Source organism: Gymnoscopelus microlampas, assembly GCF_963454915.1.
Source record: "Gymnoscopelus microlampas genome assembly, chromosome: 13".
Lineage (NCBI taxonomy): Eukaryota > Metazoa > Chordata > Actinopteri > Myctophiformes > Myctophidae > Gymnoscopelus > Gymnoscopelus microlampas.
Window position 1 is genome coordinate 38,095,016 of NC_139950.1, and position 23,921 is coordinate 38,118,936.

Below are 23,921 nucleotides of genomic sequence, written 5' to 3' on the forward strand. Positions count from 1 at the left end.
TTCAAGTCTTTATTTTATTTTTTATTTTAAAAACGGACAAATACATTTAAAACACATGAGCTGTCAGGGAATCCACAACTACCAACTCCTGTGAAAGCTCAGGCTGATTGCTTTAATCCCAAGTTCACATTTTCTTTTCTTTCTTTCTTTCTTTTTTTTTAGAAAACAATGCCTGCCTTAACAGAAAACAAAGTCACATTTAAATTCATTCAGTCCTCAACGTTAACTTATGTTTTCAAACTGATGTTATGACAATCTCGCAACACCTTCTGAAACAAGCTTATTATACATGAGATGGCTGTAGGAATTGTAGCTCTACTATGTGTGTTAAAGAAGAACCTGCTCCTGGTAGGAGGTGATGTCATTTCAGTCTGACATTCTTTATTCCACCTCCATTGCCATTCCTTCAAAAAATTGGATTGTAAATGTCTCTCTCTGAAACATGTGAAAACTGTAGTCCGTTCAAGTATTTGGAAAGATCTCAGCTACTGCATTCACTATGACAACCACTTTAACAAATGATTCTGTAGTTGTCCTGGATAATCAATATCTTAAATTCAACATTTGCATGGATTTTGAATGTTTATCTTACAATAGTGGGAGTATCTTACAAATTGTGTATACTAAACATAGGGCTTATGAAAATATCAAAACTGAATTGGCCCCAAAGGAGATGAGAATAAAATTGGGTTGATACTATGCAGGTATGGTCTCAGTAATAGACAGTCTACAGACATATTCAACACAATACCACTGTTCCCTTCAAACTGTATCCACTGATGTGTAACATCACAGTGTCTGCATGTATGCCACTATTACAAATATTTACTTGTACTCTTTTGGAAAGAGTTTTAAGAAATGCATATTCATTTGATTAAGCAATTTGCCAGTTTTGGTGCATTTAGAAAAAAAAAAATTTGATTTATGTTCTGTTCATCTGAGAAAGTAGGCCTAAATGGTGAACAAGACATTCAGCCCTCAAAAGGAGAGACTAATGTAGTTTTGTTTTATAGCCCAGATTTACTGCAGCAGTAGAGGTAAATGCTTATATGCTAACTGGTGCAGAGGAAACTGAACTGGCTCTAGACTCTCTAGTTGTTTTCCGTGTCGGCATTGTAACAATACAGCATGAAATGCCAACAGTAGCTTCAGGCAATTCGTCATCCTCAGTCCATTCATTGAGATCGGGGTTGTAAACCTGAATGCATTTCTTGTACTTCTTCTCGATCTCATTCCAGCCTCCGAGGAGATAGATCTTGTTGTTCAAAAGGGCGACACCTGCAGTGCTCACTCCCATGAGAAGTGGAGCACTGTAGCTCCATTGGCCGTTGTGAGGATTGAAACATTCAACTGGCAAGACGTCTACCCTCTCCCCACGACCTCCCAGCTGGCTCCCACCAAACACATAAGCACGGTCTCCCACAGTGGCAGCGCAGTGCCAGCCTCTTGGGCTGCTCAAGCTATTCTTATCCTGCCAGGTATCAGTGGAGGGGTCATAGCTGCACACAGCCCTGGTGTAAGCGTTGTTGATGTAGCCGCCTGTTACAAGAATCTTGCCATCGATGACAGTGCTGCCATGACAGCAGCGTGGCACCTCCATGGGAGCCTTCATCTGCCATTGGTTGGAAGAGGGTACGTAGCACTCCACTGAGGCTTGACATCCATCACCGTTACGACCTCCCACAGCAAACAAGAGGCCATTGAAGATGTTGAGACTGAAGTGGGTGCGTTTTTGGATCATGTTGTTCAGGTGAATCCAAGCGTTGAACCGGGGATCATACCTAAATAATGAAACATGTCATGTTATTTACAGTATGATTTAATATTATTAATAATCATAATCATAATAATGAGCCATTTAGGTGGAATTGAATGTACATAATTGGTCCTTACCGGCAGAAGTTGCTAACAGCATGTTTAGCCTGATTCCTTGCATCATTCTGGTCTTCGCCTCCTGCCACATACAGGAAGCCATCCAACACTGCTACACACTGGTTGAAGGTCTTAGCTGGCATTTCTGTTAGCTTATTCCATACATTATCAGCATCTCTGTACAGAACTTCTTTGCTAAGAGACTTCTCTGTCAAGGCAGGACGTCCACCTACAGTGAGCATGACACGTTGGCCTCCGCGTACCTTTGTTCTGCGTGACTGAAGGATATTCTGCTGGTATGGCAACAGATGGTAATTCATCGCATCAACTAAGAGACGGTGGCACTCGGAGTCTTGCATCATTCTAGGCACATTCTGGACATGATTCACCAGGTCTTGAGCAGAGATGGTGCCGAAGCGGATGTGGGTCAGGAGATCTGCTGCATACTTCAACCTCTTCTCGTCGAAGTCCAACCACTTCATGGCGATTTGGAAGGCTGTGACCTCAGAGGGCAGCTGCAAGGAATCATCTGAAAGGAAATCGCTGATCTGCTCATAGGTGAGCTTCAGGAACTGCTCCATCTCAGAAAACTCAATGAAGTTCTCCCGCATGAACTTCTGAGCAGCTCCCTTGGTTTCTTTGAGGTCATAGGTGTCAGCAATGTTAGCCACGTACATGCAGTTTTCCACACTGAGTTCCTGCATGAGGAAGTCGCTGCACATCTTCACCAGGGTGTTAATCTGCAGCAACATGGCCGCTGCAATAGTGCTGCCGATACTATACAGAGACAGGGTTAGCTTCCCAGAATATGCATATGTAATTGCAGTGGCAAGGCCTACAGGTGCGAGGTCATTAAGCTCAATCTTCTGAAGGGAAGACTCCTTCTTCAGGATATTTTGAATGTACACACTGCAGGAGGCCATCACAACTTTGTGGACATCAAAAGACTTTGACTTGGTGGCAACAGTTAGATCACACAGGAAGCTGTCGTGCCTCATGTTGCTCAAACCCTCTAAGAGATTAGGGGCATATGCAGCATCTGTAACTTCTGTTGAGATGCAACTGAAGCCATTTCCTCCATCCAGCAGGGTGTTAAGCCCATTGATCTTATTGACTGGGCTGTCCTCAACCATGATGGTCATTTCATTTATATCTCCCTTATTCTTTTTGGTCGTTTTGTTTTTGTTTTTGGGAGCCATGGCTGTTGCAGTAGAATACAGCCCAGACCTTCTGAAAATGAAAAGAAATAAAATAGAAACACATCACAAGTTGAACAACACTCATAAATTATATTAATGAATCTGTAAAAACAAAAGCACATTCAATTTAATCACACCCCACAACTGTGTACCTTACTATGTATACAGAAGAGTGCTACATAAATTACATTATGATTCATTCATTCATTAGGACAACCCAGAAATGTGAAACTCACTCAAATATTCAAATATGTTGTGCAATATGTATAGTCTACTCTCCATGACACTGTATGTCTCAAACTGTATAGTAGTAACTTTGTGATTAAAGTTAGTTTTATTCCAAATTAATTGTATTCTGTGTTCTCAAAAATGTTCACGTCAAAGACCACCAAAATGATACGTATTAGGCCGTGAACGCCCATTTGAAAACATTGAAAAGATTAATGTTGTTAGATTAGATTTAGTACAGAATTCTGCAGTATGTTGTGGGTGGGGAGATAACAGATCTGAATAGTAATTCTCATACATTCTCCCTCTCCCATTAGTTTAACATCTAGCTGGCAAAATAATAGTGAGATTAAACTGTTCCTCATTTTGCTGGGGACCTCCTGGAACCCCTCTCAATGACCCTCGGGATCCCTGGACCCCATTTTAAGGACCATTGCGGCATGCTTCCAAATATCGTGGTATTTATTTTTGATAAGTAGTCTGACTGCAATTAGTAGACATTTCAAGTAATCTACAGTCTATCCATACAAAAAGCATTTGAGCATCTAGTCCAGTGGTTCTCAACCTTTTCTGGCTGTGACCCCCCAAAATAATCATATTTGAACTGGGGACCCCCCACCCTGATAAGCACTTAAAATATAGGAGTTGCGGCATTCAATTTAATTTGGTTCGGTTCCACAAATAAAAATGTTACATCTTTCTTATATTATTTGACAATTTGGCCAATGTTTGACCAATGTTTGTTGTAAAGTATAGTTTGTTGATTACTTTTGATGCAGAAATGGCCTTTTTCTTTTCTTTCTTATTAAAATTCCTTAAATTGTCACTTTACTATCATCTGGGGACCCCCCCAAAATCGACCCACGGGTTGAGAACCACTACCTCTAGGCTGCTCTATGCCATGCTAGGACCAGTGACTGCGTCAACATTCCTCTCTCCTTGCATCTGTCACTATTTATCAGTAGCATGTCCAGGAATAGCAGCGGCTGGATGGCTCTCCTATGACGTTCCTTTTATAGACTTTCAGAAATGAACTGAGGCCATCATGTCCTATGATTGTTTATAGTTTAGCAGGGTGACTGCTCTATTCAAGTGAAACATCAGCACAATTAAAGTTAAAAAGGTTTTCAATCAAACAAACAAACTCACAATTACCACACTGAGTTAATGAGTGAGATATTCTATACCCATGCATGTTGTCTTTCATATTAAAGAAATGAACAGGCTATTGCTCAAATAAAGTTGACTTTTCTGTACTAAAACTGAGCACCAACAAGAAAATGATTAAAAGCCTTGGCATAGCCATGGGGTTATATAGGGCAACTTACCTCAAATGTCAAGTTAAAGGAAGGCTGGTGGAGAAAGCACTTGTGCCTCCAGGTAGTGAGCAGGAGAGAGAGACCAGCAGACACAGTGGGCAGAAGAGACGTGCATTTAACTCCTCCTCTCAGGGAGTGCGTGTGAAGTGAAGTTCTTGCGCAACAGAGGGGGACACACACCCCACATGCCCCTCACCCTATACAACAATAAGGAATGGACACACACCCCATGCCCCTCACCCTATACAATAATAAGTCGTATTGATGCCAACATATGTTATGTCATTGCGTCCTCACTGCCACCTGAGACCTCAGATGAAGTGTGTCATCATTACAAAATGCTATGTAGGCATACTGTCACAGTTCTCTCGTCTACATTTCATGTCACTGCGACTAGCATCAACATAAACTGTTTTGCTCAGTGGTAGCCTTGCTATAGCTGGCTTAATTAGAAATGAGAAGAGATTAAAAAGAAAAAATAATAGAAAAAAAGTTTTTCCTTTGGCGTTGTCAAGCCTGGCTTATGCCTATTGGTTATTTATTTATTTATTTATTTATTTATTTATTTATTTAGGCATATATGTATTTGTTTTTAAATTCATTCATAATAAACATAAACAATTCCTTTTTTGGGGGGGATCTTTTTTATCAATGATTGAAGTAGGCCTAGAACTGCTGTCTCGAAAAGATGAGCCCCCCCCCACCGCGCGCCCACACACACACACGCACACGCACACGCACACACACACACACACACAAACACACACACACACACACACACACACACACACACACACACACACACACACACACACACACACACACACACACAGCTGGCCTGCTGTCACCTCCTGTTTTGCCATTATATAATAAATAGCCTTACAGCCTAATAGCCTACATTAGCCTGTATACACAACGCAACAAGTGAATGTAGGATACTACAACAAGTGCAATAATTCTATATTATTCCCTTCTATAGGCTATTGCAGTTTTTGCCAACGGGCAACGGCTAATGATGATGTTCGCACATTTCGAGTCAATATTTATTGATGATTGGCAGTGGTGCGAAGAAATACTCACATTTTGTACTTCAGTAAAAGTACCAATACCACAATGTAGTAGATAAATGTTGAGTAAAAGTACAAAAGTATTCGCATTAAAATATACTTAAGTACTGAAAGTAAAAATACTCATTATGCAGAATGTCCCATTTCATTTCACAAGTTTTAAAAATGCTTTGAAATAGCAGATGATCTACAAGCTCACAATGCATTGCTATGCCATGTTTTGTGAGCTTGTAGATCGGTTATTTTCAAATTGCCAAAGTTTAAATAGGGCTAAAGTGGTTAATGTATGTTTTGTAATAATAATCCAAATTAAAGTAAATATAGTCACTAGAGTTTTCTAATAATTGTAGTGGAGTAAAAAAAAGTACAATATTTGCCTCTGAGATATAGTGGAGAAGTAAAAGTGTTGAAAATTTGAAATAGTCCAGTAAAGTAAAAATGCCTCAAATGTGTACAGTACTTGAGTAAATGTACTTTACTTTCCACCACTGATGATTGGGTTCACAGTTCGCAGAGGGACATGACAGCTGTCTATCATGTTGTTTCAGCTTTCAGGTCAGGGCCGGCTGTTGCTGTTCCTCCCACCATTAAAATGATCATCAATGGGACTATGGGAGTGGTGGAAAAAGTTACTTTTACACCACTGATCAATGGCTGTGTGTTTCCGGGTGTGATCGTGATGGCCACTGCTGATGTGGTGAAGAGGGTGACGCGGTTGAAATCTCAACTCAGAGACTCAGCAGAACCAAAGACGGTACAATCAAACACACTTTTAATTTAACAACATTTTAACACACTTGGACGTGGAAAAGTTGCAACCGGCTAATTAAACAATTATCTTTGCTGTTCGTTAATCCAACCGCAAATATGTTGGTACCATATAGAGTTAAAAAATAAGGTTGGTAGTTGGTACCCATTGTAGGCTACATTGCTTTTAAAGGGATAGTTAGCTACCCCCAAACGTACTTATTTTCTATCGATTACCCACAGGAATGTGACAAAAACAAAAAAAATCTCCATGAATTCAAGGCTCCATGGGGTGTGTATTTGATGGAAAATAAATAAGTCATTTTTTGGGTGAACTACTCCTTAAGCCTACTCACCTGCACCTTTTAATGTTTAAACATTTCAGTGTAGTTCTTCAAAGTAGGACACCCTATGTCTGACAGTTAGTTGTTAAAATGTGATCAAATTGTGGAATTACAAGAAATAGCCTTTTGCTTTCACTCTATTGCCTTTTAATTCAAGTTGGTGGAGGCCTAATTGATACATTTTACTTAAAACAAACTGTTTTTGTTAAAGCTCAATATTCTGAGTAATATTTGCTCGTCTAGACTGTTTGTTCAGTAACAGGGTATATCCCCACCTCTCCAGCTATCAGCTGGATAGGCCTATACTACACCTAAACCTTGTGGGCACCTCAACAAATTGACTGTTTCCAAGTTGTAAAGGAAATAATAAATGTATGCTTTGGCAAAATGGTCTGAAATATTGAAATATTGTAAAGTATATGCATGCTTTTAACATGCATGTTACTTGCATCTTTATCAGACCTACCCTTCAACCTCTTGTTTATCCCCAAAATGACTGGATATCACAGGATTTGTAGCAATTTGTAGACATATCCGGCCTTAAATCAAATGCATTTAAAATTATTTGTATGTGGCCCCTCATTTGTAAAATAAATGCAGATATAAAATCTTTTTTTTAATGGTGCCCATTATTCTCAGGGGTCCACTGTACCCAGCTCTTTAGTAAATGGAAAATACATTTTCAAGTGGGACACCAATTTTCATCCAATTTCATCCTTTTTTATATTTCATCAGTTGCAATTTCAGTATCCTGTATGTATTATCTCTCCTGATTGGATTGGATGAAATTGGCATCCTGACCTGAAAATGTATTTTCTGTCCACTAAAGAGCCAGAGAGATAGGGAGACCCCAGTTACTGAACAAACATAGCAATCATTACGATATAAAGCTATTTAACATTTATTTTAACAAAATATATTAGTTACACCTACAGCACATTAACAGTTAACACTAGTTTAGTGACATATATTCACTAAACGAGATGAAATAGATATTATTAGCCTAATTAGATAATTTCCCACAAATATGGGGAATTTTAGTTTTTCTTTGCTAAGTTGAGTTATATCTTCATAGCTGCCTCACGCCTACAATAATTAGAAAATGACTGTAGGCTGGTAAAAGTGTGATTTGAGTGTGTGAGATTTGACACAACACTTGCTGGTCATGGGGGCAGGGTTTTTATGGTGGGTGGGTGGTGCTTTCTTGCTAAAATTGGCAACACTTCCAGTTGTTCATCTGATGGCTGCTGTCCATCAACAGTCTGTGCCATGTTGCAAGCTTACTACAGGGTATTTTGTGGGGGAAATTGATGCATTGACAAATGGGGCCTGCATGGGGCTTTGGATTATATTTCTTTAAAGCCTAGTGCACTTAACCTGCTCATCCAGTTCACATTGATATAGGGAATAACGACGGTGCCAACATTATTATGTCCAACCCATTTATAGTTCATAGTAAAAGGGGCCGCCTCAGTGGGCGGGGTTATGTTTCCATACATAGCATGTACTCTGAATGCACAGTCAGCAACTGTGACTAGTAATCCAAAACAAGGACTGCCATATTTGGCATTTAACTACTTAAACGTCATACATTTCATTGACTGGGGTCCGCCAGGGTTCTATGCTTGTCTCTTTTTGGCCCCCTACACCAAAGCTCTTTTACAAAAATAGCAGATCTACAAGGTCACAATGCGTGTGTTGTGCGCTTGTAGATCGGCCATTGTCAATGAATGTTTGCCTCAGAATAGGGACACTTGGGTTCATGTAGTTAAGGAGTAGTCAGTTCCAGTTAGTTTGTAACATTGTAGCATTTCCTCCCCCTCTCTCTCTCTGCGTCTCTCTCTCTCTCTCTCTCTCTCTCCCTCCCTGTGTGTGCTCGCCCTTGAAGGTTCCCCTCTCATAACCTTGCTCGGGGACTGTTACTATACACGTTCAAGCAGTGTCATGATTCACATACGTAGCTGTGTGCTTGTAGATTTTGAAATAGCAAATATGAAATGCGTAGAAGAAGGAAGGCACTGGAGCAAACACGGACAATTGAAGCCTTTTTTATTTAGGGTGCAGGCAAATAACGTGACAACGTTTCGATGTCAATACATCTTGAGTTTGCTCCAGTGCTTTCCTTCTACACATACCAGTCCCGCTCCTGAGATGCACCGGACCAGCCTGAATTTGGCTTGAGGCGTGGTGGAACCCCTTTGTTCTCAAATATGAAACTACTTACCCTGTATAATTATTTGGGTGATTAAAACGTTTTCTTCTGTCCTTACAGATTCTAAAAACTTTGCAAAAACTGAAGGACCTGGATATAACGTTGGATGTCCTCATTGTAAGACTTAAGGACTTTTCAGAGAACACATTTACCAATGTATACATAATGCCTACAGTCCAGAGTGTTATTTGATTGTTGATAGTAGACTAATCATGTGTCAACACGTTTTCTTTAGGAAACTGGAATTGGCAAAACTGTTAACTCTTTGCGCAAACATAAGCAAGCTGGTGAATTGGCCAAGTCACTAGTTACTTATTGGAAGAAATTAGTCCCGAAGGATTCCACAAGGTGCAGTACTGAACATGTTTTATTTTGTTTTCAATATTTAATATGAATGTTTATCATGGAGTTTTTTGGGGCGTTCGTAATTTCTTTTTCATCTTTAATCTTACGTTGATGTAGCCATACAGCAGAAGGGGAAAACACACCGAGTTCAGATTTGAACGCCAAAACACGTGATCAAAGCTGTCAGGAGATTGGGAGTTTTATAGACAAACCAAACGATGGCGTCCCAAACTGCAATGCAAACAGCCAAGATGGATCAAACGAGGTCCTGATGACAACAGATGGTATTACAGACAGAGAGACACCCCTAGAAGGAGAAGAGCGAGACATGCTGGATGAAGATTTGAACAAGAAAATGGAAACACAAGAGGAGAAACGGAACGATACAGTTAAATCTCTGAAAATTAATCACTGGAATAAAAATGTTGGCAATAATCACATTGTGACCAGAAACAAAAATGATGACAGTGATGACAGTGAGTACAGGAATACATCCCAGGAAAATGGTAAAAAAAAATCTGACGCTGGAAAATTTGGAGCCAAAAGAAATTCGAAGCATAATTCTCAACGTAGTAAAGGTTCTACGTTAAAAGTGCAGGCTGAGGAATCTTCGTCGAAGACTTGGTCTAACTTTATTAGTTCTGAAGATGATGCAGCTTCAGAAATGCCAAATGGTTCACAAGTACGTCATGGGAAAAACACACAGCCAGCGGAGAAAAATCAGGTCTTTCTTAAAAACAAACGCAAGTCTAAAAATGAAGAGAATCTAAACACCAAAGCCAAAAAGACCAAAATAAGACATAAAGCCAAAATAAATGGAAATGACCTAGATGTGCCATCCAAGGCACTAACTGTGTCCTTTGAGTCTTTCTTGAGTTATGACTTGAATCCACGTAAGAAGGATCAGCGTGGACGTAGAAATCCACAAAAAAAATTCAAGCCTGTGAAAAAAGATGAATCATCAAAAGAACTTTGCACAAAATCTGTTAAGTTACCCACGATGTCTGAAAATGACTTCACCTCCAAAAAGGTATTTTGACTGTATGAACTGTATTAAGAGGTCTTGTACAAAATGTAATATCATTATAATGGGGTATGTCCTCAGCTACATGGATTTATCAATGGATGAATTGCCTAACACAATCTTATCTCAATAAGGCTAAGGGCTTTGAAATGGACTTGCTTCCACTGCCTGCACATCTACCTGAAATATATGATAAGCCCTCTACTGTTTTTGACTACTTTGAGAGGAAACGTGAGTATTTCAAAATGCACCTGTATTAGTATACATATCCATACATATAGAAGTATCATACTTGACATTGGATGACTTTGTTCTTGATATAGTTTGTCTATCAACAGAGAAGATCCCAGAGGAGGCAGAGGAGGCCACCGAGGACGCCTCAAACTCAATTGGTCAAAGGCTGAACAAGAGGATGCAGGTCTATTCGGGTGCAAAATCTAACTTTCTCCCAACCATGATGAGCTTGTACCAACAGTGTGTCCGCACACTTCAGAACAACATCGACAGTGAGTTAAAACCAAGGTACCATCTAAAATGCATTGATATGCATTTTGTTGTTGAGCCTATGCTTTAAGACCAGAGTGAGTGCTTTTTTTCACAGTGCTTTTTGAAACTGGTGGGGTTCCATTTGAAATCATGGAGCCTGTGTTGGAGAGATGTACACCAAGTCAGTTGCTACGTATTGAAGAATGCAACCCAGTAAGGATCAGATTTTTATTTGGAAGCAGTTAGTGTACGGGCCAACAGTCTTCCAAGAAACTTTTGGAGTAACTTTTCTGTAGTTGCTACCACTGTGCCCATTGACTTTGTGTTCAAGGTTGTTTCACTCAAATTTGTTTTAAGGTCTACATTGGAGAGACTGATCATTTATGGGAGAAACATTGTCAAAGAGAATTCCGTGACTCAAAACTGCTGGAGTATGAGTCATGGAAGGAGATGTACATCAGGCTATCAGAGGAGAGAGAGAGGAAATTCAAGAGGTTGACAAAAAGCATCGTCTCAGCACATTCTGCCAAACCATCAGGTGTGTAGTGGTGGACTGGGTCCTCCTGCGGACTTTTACACAATGTTCTCAACCAAGTATTGTTTGATCTGATATACTTTATTAGTCAACAATGTTAACAGCACGGAAGTACAGTAAAACACTTGGGCTAAAATGATAACCAAAAAAAGGTCCTGCAGGGATTTGTTTCCATTGTGGTACCATGTATTCAATTCATCAACACATCGCATCGATTAGTATTGATGGCATCTATAAGGAGGTGGGGGGGGGGGGGAAGGTTTGCCAAAGTTGTTACATTTAGGGAAGCCGAAGTGTTGCGTCCCAAAAAAACAGGTCACTGTGATCCTAAAAACTACAATAACTGCTTCATCTGGGGGAGGACTCTGGAATGGATTGCGCTGTGATACTTTACAGATTGGTGACAATTGCTTGCCACTTAGCTGTATCGTGTAGTGTGTTAACTGAATGGCTTGACACACAGCTGTTGGAGTGAAATCAGCATTAGGACCAGGGTGTGCTTGTTTGGATAAACTCATGATGTTGTGATCGATGTGGCCAATGAATGCCCTTTGAAAATGCATTCATTTATTTAGCAGCCATGTTGATGTGATTGGGATGCTTTGTTCCATTCATGCTATCTAGCATTCAGTGAAGGTCAGTTAAAAACAAATCTATTTGAGGGAGTTGATTTTTCCAAAAGACTTAGATTACAGAAAACCCATTTATAAAAGACTTTAGTGGTTAAAAGTGGAAATAAAAGATTATAATTGTTCTATCCTTGTTTTAAGAGTTTTCATTACATTTAATTGGATACCAGAATGTCAATGGTGCCCCCCTTTGACCAAAAGATCCAGGAACTATAGAACTAAAAAGTTCATGAATTACAGTAGCTGTATTTGTTTTTGTAAACACCATTTGGCTCTCCACACAGACCCCCAGCCACCCTCCCCTGCTGACTCTGCTGCCTGCCACTCGTACACCCTCAATCAGCCACTACACCTGCAGGAATGTCTCATCTGCTGAGATGCTATGAGTTGATGCCAACTGTCGCAATATTGTGAAACCAGTGATCGGCTCTGACCAAAATCTAGTCAAATGTACCAGTTTGGAGTGCTGATCATCTTTATTGCATTATAGGGGTGTCCGGTGGCACATACACCACCGCAGACACTGGGTTTCGATTCCTCTGTGGTGCCTCCGGTTTGGCCGGGCACTCCAACGGACACTGTATTTGTGGGTGGGAAACAGCCACAGGCAGGCGAGGGTGATCTCTGTTAGGCCTGTCACAATTATAACATAATCGCCTAATCACAATTATTAGAGGTAATTGCAATTATTCCAAAATGTCCTCTTATGCGTCTGTAACTCTAATTATTATTTTCCTTTGGGACCCCAGTCTACTCTGTAAAATTCTCAGTGTTCATTTAAATCTGAGTGTACAAATGAACATAAGTCAATTTGTACACTCTCATACACTCATTTGTACAGACCCGTAAGAGTCCATTTGGACCCCCTGGTGGTTCCCAGACCTAATGTTGAGAACCAGTGGTTTACACCCTCCCCAGACCAAACATTAGGGGTTGACAGTGACAGGTACTACAGTATATGGAAATGATCTGTATTGTAGCCTCTGGTATGATAATTATTGAGAAGGTTCTTGTGACCAAAACTAACCTAACCTTTTTGTTTTTAGTGTGGATGAAGAAGTGGCCATTTTATTGGTCTTAATGGTTTCAGTAGTTAGTTTGTATTGGTTTAAATGAGATGAGCCATAAATACTGCTCGTCCCTCCGCTGACATTAGATCTGACCATCTGTTCCCTGGCCAGTTGTGTCTATGAATAACGTTAAAGTGGACTTGCAGTACCAAAGTATGAATATGAGGCTAGGTGTTTTATCAATGGCTGTTATTTGAAAATAACACAAAAATAATGTATCACCAATCCACTAAAGTAACTATGTGATGGTAGAAAAATAAACGTGTAACACGTCCAGATTTACTTATTTTTTTATGCGGATCTAGAACAGTTTGTTTAATGGATGCTGTTGCTGCACTTGTTTGATATTCTATTCCTTTGTCCTTGTGAATGTCCACATACACTGACAATTTCCTGGATTTTGTTTCTAGGACGACAGGTGAAGATGGCATTTATTCACACTGTTGCCAAGCCACCAAGAGATGTGCGACTTCAGCAGGAGATCCATAGATCTAAGAGTGAATCTCTTAAGCCTCAAGTCAAGTCCAGGTGGCGTTTTATGTCTGTGGTGTTGATGCATAATTTTGTTTCAATTGCTGTATTCATTTTAAACATACTATATATAATAAGATTATTTTATAATAACGTAACTAAATCATATTTTGTTTACATTATTTGGTGATATCTTGATAAAGAACTTATGCTAAAGTTATAGCAGCCACGGTGTAACATTGTTAATGTACATCTGCTGAGCTGTTGTTTTTCTTGTTCCATAATAAAACCCCTAAAGTATGTCTAAAGGGAGTTGTTTGAGAGTAGCTTAGCAAGACATAACCTGTCAGAGATTGATGTGATAGTGCTGGGTGAAATGCCTAGTGTGTGAGCTTAGCTGAGCACTGGGACCAGAGCAAAGTGCTGGATAAACTGGTTTCATTCCAGTTGTCTACTCTGTCCTATGTTGTTGATTGTCCCAGTGAAGCATGGTATCACTGGTATATAGCCAGTAGGTACTATTTATTGCTATTCATAGATGGATTACTGACGCATCACAGTATAGTGTCAATACAACAAACCTTTTGAAAAGAGCAATCTGTATTTTCTGACAGGTTTAGAAATGTAGGCCTATTACCCTTTACCTTTTTTTATAGTATGGCATGATTAATGCTAAAAAAGAGTGCTTTAATGTGCGGACATTTTGATATGTTTTTGGAATATATTTCATGGTTTAATCTTATTTATGCCGCACTTTTTTTATTTCCTCCAGAATTTCCAGTGACAGCAGTCCAAAGAATGTTATAGTGAACACTACAAAAGCGACCATTGAAAGAAGTTATCATGAACAATACAAGAATGAACAATACAAGAGCAGTACCTCCAGTTCAGGAACCAGCAATGCACAAGACCCTCGGAAAAAAACAAGTGAGTTGAGAAATGGTTATTCTATTCTACTCTTTCTAAATGCTTTTTTTTTTTACTTGTAATGTTTATAGGCTATTGGCACAAAACGGTTGATGTAAAATTGTACTTCAACCCTACTTGCTAAACTCCTTGCATCCAACATATTTATTATTATTACAAATTGGACTGTTCATCAAGCCTATTATTTTTTTATTTTTGTTCATTACAGATACAAATTTGAGGCTTGAAGCACAATGCTGAAAGTTAATAAATATCTTTTTGTAGATCATTTTTAGAAATAAAAGCTCAACAATTCACATAATTAATTAAATTTGGCTGGGTCAGATTGCTTAATGTTGTATTTTCTCTTCATAAAGGAGTTGCACCGATTATGGCAAAGTCCTTAAAGGCCTTCAAGAAGCACCTGGGACGTAGATAAGCGCCCTGTCGAGATGGATATCTGTGTGGATGTGCAAAAATCCACCCTGCTAATAACAACCAACAAGGGGCGCTGAAAGTCATTTATTCCAATTAGGGGGGCCGGGCTGGGCGATTTTTCCCCCCCACTTTTTTTCACGATTTTTTTTCTCACCCTTTTCACCTTTTTTTTAATATTTTATTCTCCAAAGTTAAATACATCATTGTTTTAATATATGTTTTTTCCACTTTTTCACATTTTTCTTGCGATTTATTCACTTTTTTTCACATTTTTCAACAAATATGTTATTCCCCAAAGTTAAATACATCATTGTTTTAATATATGTTTGTGTATAGACTTTAAAAAATGTTTTAAAGTCTTTTTTTTTTAGTCAGCCCCCATAGCCCCCCCCTTCCCGCGTCACTGCAAAACCAACCATTTGATAGAGCATTTGTATTTATCTTTAATTTTCCCATCTTGCTTGCTGAAATGCACAGTAAGAAAGGACACTTGTTGTTTTTCTTTCAATTGATGACGATTTATTAAATGAGCAGCAGCCTAAGAAAAGTAATGTGACATGGAGCCTGTTTTGTGTTTGGTACTTCCTGTTCCAGCTTATCAGTGAGTGAGTGTTGTCAGTCATTCAACAGGGTTTGGCTCTCTCTAGTGGACATAAGAAACAAAAGATAACAGGAGTACAACAAAAAGTATTAGTTAAAATGTCTTGGCAATTATAGTTTTTAGAAGTATAACTTTAGGATATAATTCCAATTATCATTGGTAAAACTTTTAGAAGCAATTCCCTTCCCCCACTGTGACATCCTATATTTGGACTTTCTTTTACTGTATGAGTGAATATGAATGCACATTTTCTCTTTTTTTAAAAGAACCCTTTGACAGAGTTAATGCAAGAACAATTTCAAATGCTTAAGATGTCTTTGGGAGGGATGATTTTTTTGCACAACAGACTTCACAATGTAATTATCTGTGTGTTTACGAAACTCACTGGCATTCCTGGCATATCTGTTGACATTCTTGTCACAAAATATGTTTGTGGCATGACACCTCTTCTCATCTATTTATCTTGTATAATTATGTTGTTTAGACAAATAGGAAGTGACTTAAAGGGTTTGTAGTTACCTACTAATACGTTTTGCCCCACTGCTGGCTTTGTTTAATTTAATTGTTTGAAGTGAGCATTTCATTCTCAAACTTACTGAGCTTGTGACAGGAGAGCTGAAATTCCTAGTGACGTGTTGAATGTAGGGTATTGGCTATTTGAAAGCTGCAGAAGCAGCCTATTTGTCAACATTGGGACAAGCAGCTCTTTAACTGTAGTTCTGATGGGATATGAATGTTGATTCATTTATTTATCATGTATTTACAGCCCATCAATAATGTATACAATATACCGAGCTGATAAAGAATATGAACATTTCACATTGCAACCAAACCGTAGACCAAAGAATGTGGGGAGGTATATTTTCTCCAGGGTTTGAACGATTATTTGATTTTAGTAGATAGCTAGATATAGGAGTACATAAGGAGTTATCGGACAGCCAAACAAATTTAACAAAACAAAAACAAAAAATGGATGCTTGGTAAAAATAAGTCGGGAACAAAATAAAGTTGCAGTATTAAAGTTGTATTTTTTTTAAATAAGAGTTAAAGGGCTCTAGATTAAGATCGTAATCATTGTATTTGTTTAGTAACGGGTCTCCATTTCTTCAGGACGCCAATTGTATCCAATTAGGATACAGCATAAACAAGTGAAATTGGAAGTATGACACAAAGATGTGAGCAGACAAAATTGGAACTAGAACACAATAAAATTGAAGCTGATAAATGGGTACTCTGAAATTGGCAACCCACTTGAAAATGTATTTTCTGTTTATTCAAGAGAAGGGGAGACCCCTGAGGAAACGCCCTATAGCAATGATTAGCCTACTCTCTGAATATAGAGCTTTAACTCCAATTAAAATCGCTTACACTTCCTTTAAAATAAAATACAGAAATAAAACGTGCATCATATAGCTCACATGAACACCGCAAACGGCTCCTAGAATATTTACGTTGTCTATAAAGGCTTAATTGCCGCTTAATTGCCAAAAATAACTGATCCACAAGTTAACTTGTAGATCTGTTCTTTTTGGCAGTGGTGGAAACTGGAACGTACAATTTAGTGGTACGTTTACTTGAGTATTTCCATTTTTGTATATTTTATACTTATTCTGTAATATATCTTAATAATATAAATATTAGTAATATGTTTACTCCAATTATTTGACAGCTTTAGTTAGGCTAGTTATTTTGCAGGGTTAGATTATTAATGCAAAACCTACATTAACTGATAAATTATGATGTATCATAGAATCTATAACAGTCTATAACATGCCCAAAATAGGGGTGAATAAAACTTCCACCGCTACTTATTGGCAACCCACCTGAAAATGTATTTTATGTTTATTCAAGAGATGGAGAGACCCCTGATAGATGTATATAAAAGGATTTATATCAGGGGTCTTCAACAGGGGGACCCCTAGGGGGTCCTCAGAGTTGGCCTACTACAGGGGGGGTGCCAAATCTTTGTGTGATGGGATCTTTTTTTACATTTAACCACTTGAACCCAAGCATCCCTATTCTGAAGAGAACTTAAGCCAAAAATAGCAGATTTACAAGCTCTGCTGTAAGCTTGTAGATCGGCTATTTTTGGCAAAGAGGTTTGGAGTAGAGGGGGGGGAAAGAGCAGACTAAGTACAGAGTGAAAGGTCAGGTGAAAATACACTATTAACATCAATCTAACACTGATAATAATGCTGTCAAACAAGTCTATGAAGCTATCTATGAAATCTATGAAAAAGTTTGATCTGCAACTCAACTTTATACTATATGTAGTGGGGGGGGGGTCCCTGCTTCATCTCTCCGTACTAAGGGGTCCTGAAAAACCTTGAAGACCCCTGGGTTGCTTTATATACAGAGATGAGCAACACCGTCGTACGTCAGAGTATACACATGCGATGGTTTTCCATCATGGGCGGGGCAGGGAAAAGGAGGGAGGAGCCACGTGGAACGATGACGTACGATCGGAATGAGGGAGTGAATGTTCCGGGTCACAAACTGGACTGGAGAGGAAATTAACTCTGGAAAAACACACCGAAATGCTGCTACCTTCTTCTCCCAAAGCGACATGTAGCTGAGCGTTTCATTCGACCGAGAGAAAAGGACTCAACAGGTGCTTCCACCAAAAAAAGAAAGGAAGAAAGCGGGGCTAGTTTTGACGACGTGGCAAACAAACAGGTGCCTGTTTGTGAGGGGAAAAAGGAAAAAAGTAAAGAGAAGAAGAACACGGCGAGGTTATTATTCCATGTTCGACCTCCTTCTCCTGGCTGCTTTGGGGAGGTTTATTTACGCTCAGTGGAGGAGAGTGGAAGGGACACAAGGTTGTGTTTTCGATGCCAACTTGCTTTTTGAGTTTATAGGATCGATTTCTGCTTGACACACGGACACGGTAAATCATTGTTGTCGTTGTTGTTTTTATTGTAGTTTAGTAGTTTATTCCCTCACTCAGGTACTGTTATAGCAATCTGTTGCATCTCTCTCCCACCCACACGGACATTAATTTGGTTGAACGTCCCAGACAGAGTTGGGGTGTTTTTTTGCACATCACATCCAGCGTTGCCATGTCCTTTTATTATAAGCGACTTAAGGCTTGTTTTTCTGCAAAGTTGCTTGTAAATATTGGTGGGTTGTGATTTTGTGGGCTTATTTCTAAAGTGTAGTTGCTTATTTTGGCTTGCTTCCAATTTTTTATTATTCTTTAAACCAGTGGTTCTCAAATATTTCCATGTCATGGACCCCCAAATTAATATGTATTTGCATACCAGATTTGTGCTAGAATGTTTATCTAATTTAAAAATATTCACTTTTTCCCTTTAATATTTTTTGAAAATAGCAGATCTACAAGCTCACAACGCGTCGCAAGCTTGTAGATCTAATGTCTACATAATATAAAGTGCTCATGTGACCTAAAAGTTGCTTTCTTTTGGGCTTGTTTTCACAGACCTGGTTGCGTGTTTCTCTCGCAAAACCTGGCAGTGGCAACGCTGATCACATCATCACACTGGTCCCGGGATGTTCCAGTGCATCCCCCTGTGGCGCTGCAGCCGTCACGTGGAGGTGATCGATAAGCGCCACTGCTCTCTGCTCTATGTCCCCGATGACATCTATCGGTACTACCGCAGTCTGGAGGAGCTCCTACTGGACGCCAACCAGCTCCGAGACCTGCCCAAGGTAAGAAGCAGTCAGAAGAACAGCAACAGGCAGCAGCACCCCCAGGGCTTTCACTTCATGAGATTAGACTGGCTGATTAGACACACGTAAGACTAGCTGTTTTGCCATGGCATCAGCTAATGGCCTGGGGATCCTTTTTCAAATAAACAAATACACAAATAAATATTGACATGCCAGTCAATAGAACACTGTTTCCCCAACAGTGGGTTGTGTTTGGTTTTGACGTTTGTGAAACGTTTTGTGTGCGACAGTTAAAGTACTTTGGCAGTACAACAATGCTGATCTGCATCCCGTGAGAACCTGGTGGGAACTGTGGGGACAATAATTGCGCAAGATCAGCAAACCACTCGTGTGTGTGTGTGTGTGTGTGTGTGTGTGTGTGTGTGTGTGTGTGTGTGTGGGGGGGGGATTTTCCTTGTTTCACACCTGCCACTCTCTGATTATTTGGGCTAATTAAATTACGTTATAAAGTTTTCCAATTGGGGTGAAAACATAAATACACTTTTAGTTCAGGTTAGTTGGCATTCATTGTCACTCATTCCAAAGCTTTTGTTTTGAAATGTTAAAAGTCTACTCAACAAACCCCCCAACCTGTTTTACCAGGTGACACATAAAGTTACATTCCTCTGGACACCATTTAAATTGAAAAATATAAGAACTTATGATTTACCACTAAGATTTGACCTCATTTCCATGATATGACCCAATTTCCATAATTTCAAGAGAAGATTTATCCAGTAAAGTGCATGAGGATTAAATGATGTTGGGGTAAACAGCCATCTTAAATTTGACCCAAGCCCCCCTAGATACAGTTAAATAGAATATTGCTTACAGACTTGGCATGCTGTTCATTAAGACAAGGAGGAGAGCTCAATCAATACTCTCTTTCTTTACAAGCTAGGAACTGGAGATGCAACACTGATCTGTCAGTGTCATACTGGCGTGTAATGTGAAACAGCTCCACTGACTGTGTGAATTACTCACTTTTTGTCCTCAGCGATATCTTTTGCAACCATTATTTATTTATTATTGCAGCTGCTATAGCAGTCACTTATGAATACAATTATGTACCTTCATCCTTGGGGGGGTTTCTCTATTTTGAGACTGTCATTATAGGCAAACATAAACTTACAAGCTCACAATGCGCTGTATATTGGCAATTTCCCGCTATTCATCATACAACTTAAGTATATGCTGTGGGCTTAAGTGGTTCACACTTTCCTCCACCAATTCAGAAGTCAACATGCCATCAGGGTGGTGTTAGAAGTTATTATTCTTTTCTTCTGTCAATGGCAAACAGTAGTGGCTTTTCACTGATAAGACAGCAGGACCACATGACATGATTAACTTAATAACATTTTGTAGAGTGGTGGGTCGTGGTAAGTTCTGAGCAAATGGAATCAGTCAGAGAGCATGAGAAACTATCCCAACGTTATCCAAGTCATTGCGGTTCAAAGAAGCTAGAACCAACCAATTGGATTAAATTAGGTTTGGCAGGATTGCCTATTTTGTACGTTTGCTAGGCTCTCCTTATATACCTGTGTAATTCTAAAGTAATAAAGCATCCACCAGAAATGAGACTAGTCAGCACTCATTTAAACCTTTATTTTCTTGTAATTCTTATTGAAATGAATGAACCCTTAGTATTTAAGAACTTGTCCTACATCTTTTACAGAAATAACATGTAGAGAATCAACAGAATACTGTACTGTATGTACCCTTGGAGATATGAGAATATTTGAGTGCTAGATATGCCCATAAACAGTGTTGGAACACAAGGCTATAGAGAGAGTGGCCTTCCATGGCTGACAGTTTACTGCCTGCTGAAGAACAGCACAGGTTCTGGTCAATTGAAAATAATAAAATGTTACTGTTTTGTGGCAGGTTGGCTATTTGTGAATATGTTTCTGTATTCCACTTGAGCCATTACAAAAGTATCAGCCTAAATTGTAAAATACGGGCCCACAAATCAAAAGGCAAACTTACTTGTCCTGGTCTGTGTCGTTGCAAGGATGGGATCAGCAAGCTTAATTTTATTGGAATTATCACAACTGTCACACAAATTGCACAGCGATATAGCAAATTCCTACACCCATTACAGAAATATTCTTAGTATGTTTAGAATAGAGAGGGGGGGGGCTCTTGCGATGCCAACAACAGACATCACTGTCTATTGTGTGCCTTGGCATGTGACTAATGCCATCTCTGCGTGCCGAGTGAACCCAAGAAACGTTCAGTTGGATAAACCTTCGGAGCACGCCAGCCCAGCGCTCATTGTGTAGGCTTCATCACATTTGCCTCCAAGGTGGCTAGATGTACAAACACTTGTCCCTGCCTGAAGTCATTATTATATTATTGACAGAGACGCCCAGCAACATCGCACAAAATCATCAGCTTCTTTTTTGTTTTTTTTAAGCCAGAATAATAGTTAAACAATTAGGTTAGCAGAGTAAATACCTTCAAAAGTGTGTATTTGTGGAAACCTGAACCACAAGTTTGGCTCTGTGGGAATGTGTACTGGCCAGTGCTAGTTTCTCTTGACACGGTTCTTTTTTTGTATGGGAAGGCTCATCAAATTAGCAAACAATAACCCATTTGTCTATTATCTAAAGATTCCCTTTATCAACTGGTCCTTGGTTTTCAAGCACATGCAAATAACCTTGTTTTCAAAGAGTAGTTGCTTGCTAGTTTGCTGAATGTTGATATATGAGCATATCTCTGAAGAGGCATAAAGGACTAGCCTTCTATTGCAATGTGTACCGTCTTAAACCATTAGGCTTCCATCCAATCAAGAGTAAACAGTATGCAAAGACTTAAGTTTGTAGACGGACTTAGTAGTAGTAGAGATGTTTTTTCTTAAGTCAGCCACTTTCAATTTTGTGTGCCAGTCAGACGTGGACGATAGCTTGGGGTGTGGCAGTGAATGACAGCAACAGGAAGAACAGGTTTGCTGCAACATTGGGAATAGACAGACACACAGTGTAGGAAGGAACCCTTGCTTCACCTCTCTGATTTTATTCTCTTCTTATATCAGTGGACCCACAACACGACTTGTCATCGGAATGTTCCCTTTGCTGTGTTTTGCAAAATAGACACTACAAAATGTAGTTATTCTGTTATCTCTTGAACTCAGAGCCTGATTTAAGCTTTGCACAGTAAAACTAACATTTTCAAATATAATATAACAATTGAAAGAGAACCTAAATCAGTTGAAAACATGCTATTTGAAAAGTTGAAAATGCATTGTTTTTGTCAAGCGATGACACACAAAGCATAAATCAGGCTTATGTCTTGGATTGCCTAATATAGAATCCTTCAGAATGCCTTTATCTGCTTCCTGTTGTCACTAGGCTCTCTGTGTACCAAAGGAGTGGCACACACTCTGAGCGACGTAAACATTCTGAGACATTTAAACTGAAGTGGACAGAATTATAAGACAGCACTCAGATTTTATCCTTTCTATTATTATCTTTCATGCTTCTGTTTTGACTTGATGTTTCACAGATGGAATTAATTTAAGGCCTGCATCTGTTGATGATGTAATCCAGAAATGAATCCTGGAACTGTTCTCTTACTATGGATGAGATTCTTGTGCTCACATTGCCTGTCACTTGGGTGATTTAGCAGGGATATAGGACTGGGTTTGGTTTCATAATTGTTAGTGCCACAGAGAAATTGAGCGCATTGGATGTCAAATTTGAAAGAAACAAGGACCACCAGACATTAGTCCTCTATTCATTTGTTAGTGGGGTAGGTTTTCTCTCTGGATGATGATTAGAGCTTTAGTTCTTTAACCACCTAAGCTCTAGTTTGCAGATCTGCTATTTTGTCTATTTCCAATTCGTGAAACTTTTTGATACTAAATACTGACTGGATTAAAGATCACGCAAATAACATGGGGCTACATTCTAAAGGTGTTTAATGGTTCATTTAGATTACCCTATGCTTTTAACACTTTTCAAGCTTTAAACGTTTTAAATGTGAATTTTGGGTCCCCTTATTTGTGTAGAGTGGCTTAATTTAGATTAAAGTGGTCATTTCAAATCTTAGGTGGGACAAAAAGACATCATTTGTGGTCAAATACAAATTCCTTGACACTTATAGGTATGCTATTTTACCCCAACTCTGAACAAAGTTGGCTAAGACGGCAGCTTGAGCAGTTAATTTGTACTGATTAACATTTACAGTGGCACTACAGTAGAAATAGTGCTTCCATTTTTGACTTAATACTGAATTTAGATTGAATCAATGTACGGTAGTAAGTTATCTTTATCTTATCTTTCAGCCATTCTTCCAGCTGATAAAACTAAGAAAACTGGGCCTGAGTGACAATGAGATCCAGAGGCTCCCACCAGAGATAGCCAACTTCATGCAGCTGGTGGAACTGGATTGCTCTCGAAATGGTAAGAAGGGAACCGAATGATAGATCTCCCGGTAAACATCAATTTGTTTTGATGACACTAATGTGACACTGAGTCTTTAACATCTTTACTCTTGAGACTGTAGCTGCTGTGTTGGTTTTTATCGCACAATGAATTTCACGTGCCTTTTACTTTGTAATTGGTATTGTTGACAAATAAGGTTGAACCTTGAAGTTCACCTTAGAACCAACTGTGCAGACAGCTGAGCTGACTTGAGTAGCTTCCTGGTATGTGGCAATGGCACACGTCAACTGAACATTCAAATAAATGATCATTCAGTCAACTCTGTTTGGCGTGGCCATTATTAATGATGATTGGGTTCAGTTGGCGCTTACTGT

General features: G+C 39.2%; 3 protein-coding genes across 6 annotated transcripts in view; 2 read left to right on the plus strand and 1 right to left on the minus strand.

The window, feature by feature from the left end:
- klhl31 (kelch-like family member 31) lies at nucleotides 1-4,704 on the minus strand. The gene is made up of 3 exons (XM_084077253.1): nucleotides 4,628-4,704; nucleotides 1,894-3,102; nucleotides 1-1,781 (listed from the first exon to the last, which is right to left on the minus strand). The coding sequence occupies exons 2-3, from the start codon at nucleotides 3,069-3,071 to the stop codon at nucleotides 1,046-1,048; spliced, it is 1,914 nt and encodes a 637-aa protein (XP_083933379.1). The 5' UTR covers nucleotides 3,072-3,102; nucleotides 4,628-4,704; the 3' UTR covers nucleotides 1-1,045.
- A 1,660-nt stretch (nucleotides 4,705-6,364) lies between these two features.
- On the plus strand, nucleotides 6,365-14,893 carry eloal (elongin A, like; the record flags this gene model as incomplete). Its single annotated transcript, XM_084076114.1, has 10 exons — nucleotides 6,365-6,439; nucleotides 9,049-9,105; nucleotides 9,224-9,336; nucleotides 9,451-10,247; nucleotides 10,696-10,863; nucleotides 10,959-11,056; nucleotides 11,201-11,381; nucleotides 13,488-13,605; nucleotides 14,321-14,475; nucleotides 14,832-14,893. The coding sequence occupies 10 exons, from the start codon at nucleotides 6,365-6,367 to the stop codon at nucleotides 14,891-14,893; spliced, it is 1,824 nt and encodes a 607-aa protein (XP_083932240.1).
- A 3,080-nt stretch (nucleotides 14,894-17,973) lies between these two features.
- Nucleotides 17,974-23,921, plus strand: part of lrrc1 (leucine rich repeat containing 1) — a 28,335-nt gene continuing 22,387 nt past the window's right edge. For 2 of the 4 annotated variants that reach the window (XM_084077228.1, XM_084077231.1), the window contains exons 1-3: nucleotides 17,974-18,380; nucleotides 18,933-19,162; nucleotides 23,448-23,565. In XM_084077228.1, coding sequence (XP_083933354.1) covers nucleotides 19,004-19,162; nucleotides 23,448-23,565 — 277 coding nt within the window. In that variant the 5' untranslated portion in view covers nucleotides 17,974-18,380; nucleotides 18,933-19,003. Of the gene's footprint in view, nucleotides 18,381-18,931; nucleotides 19,163-23,447; nucleotides 23,566-23,921 lie in introns of all 4 variants that reach the window. The other 2 variants (XM_084077229.1, XM_084077230.1) reach the window with 2 other exon arrangements.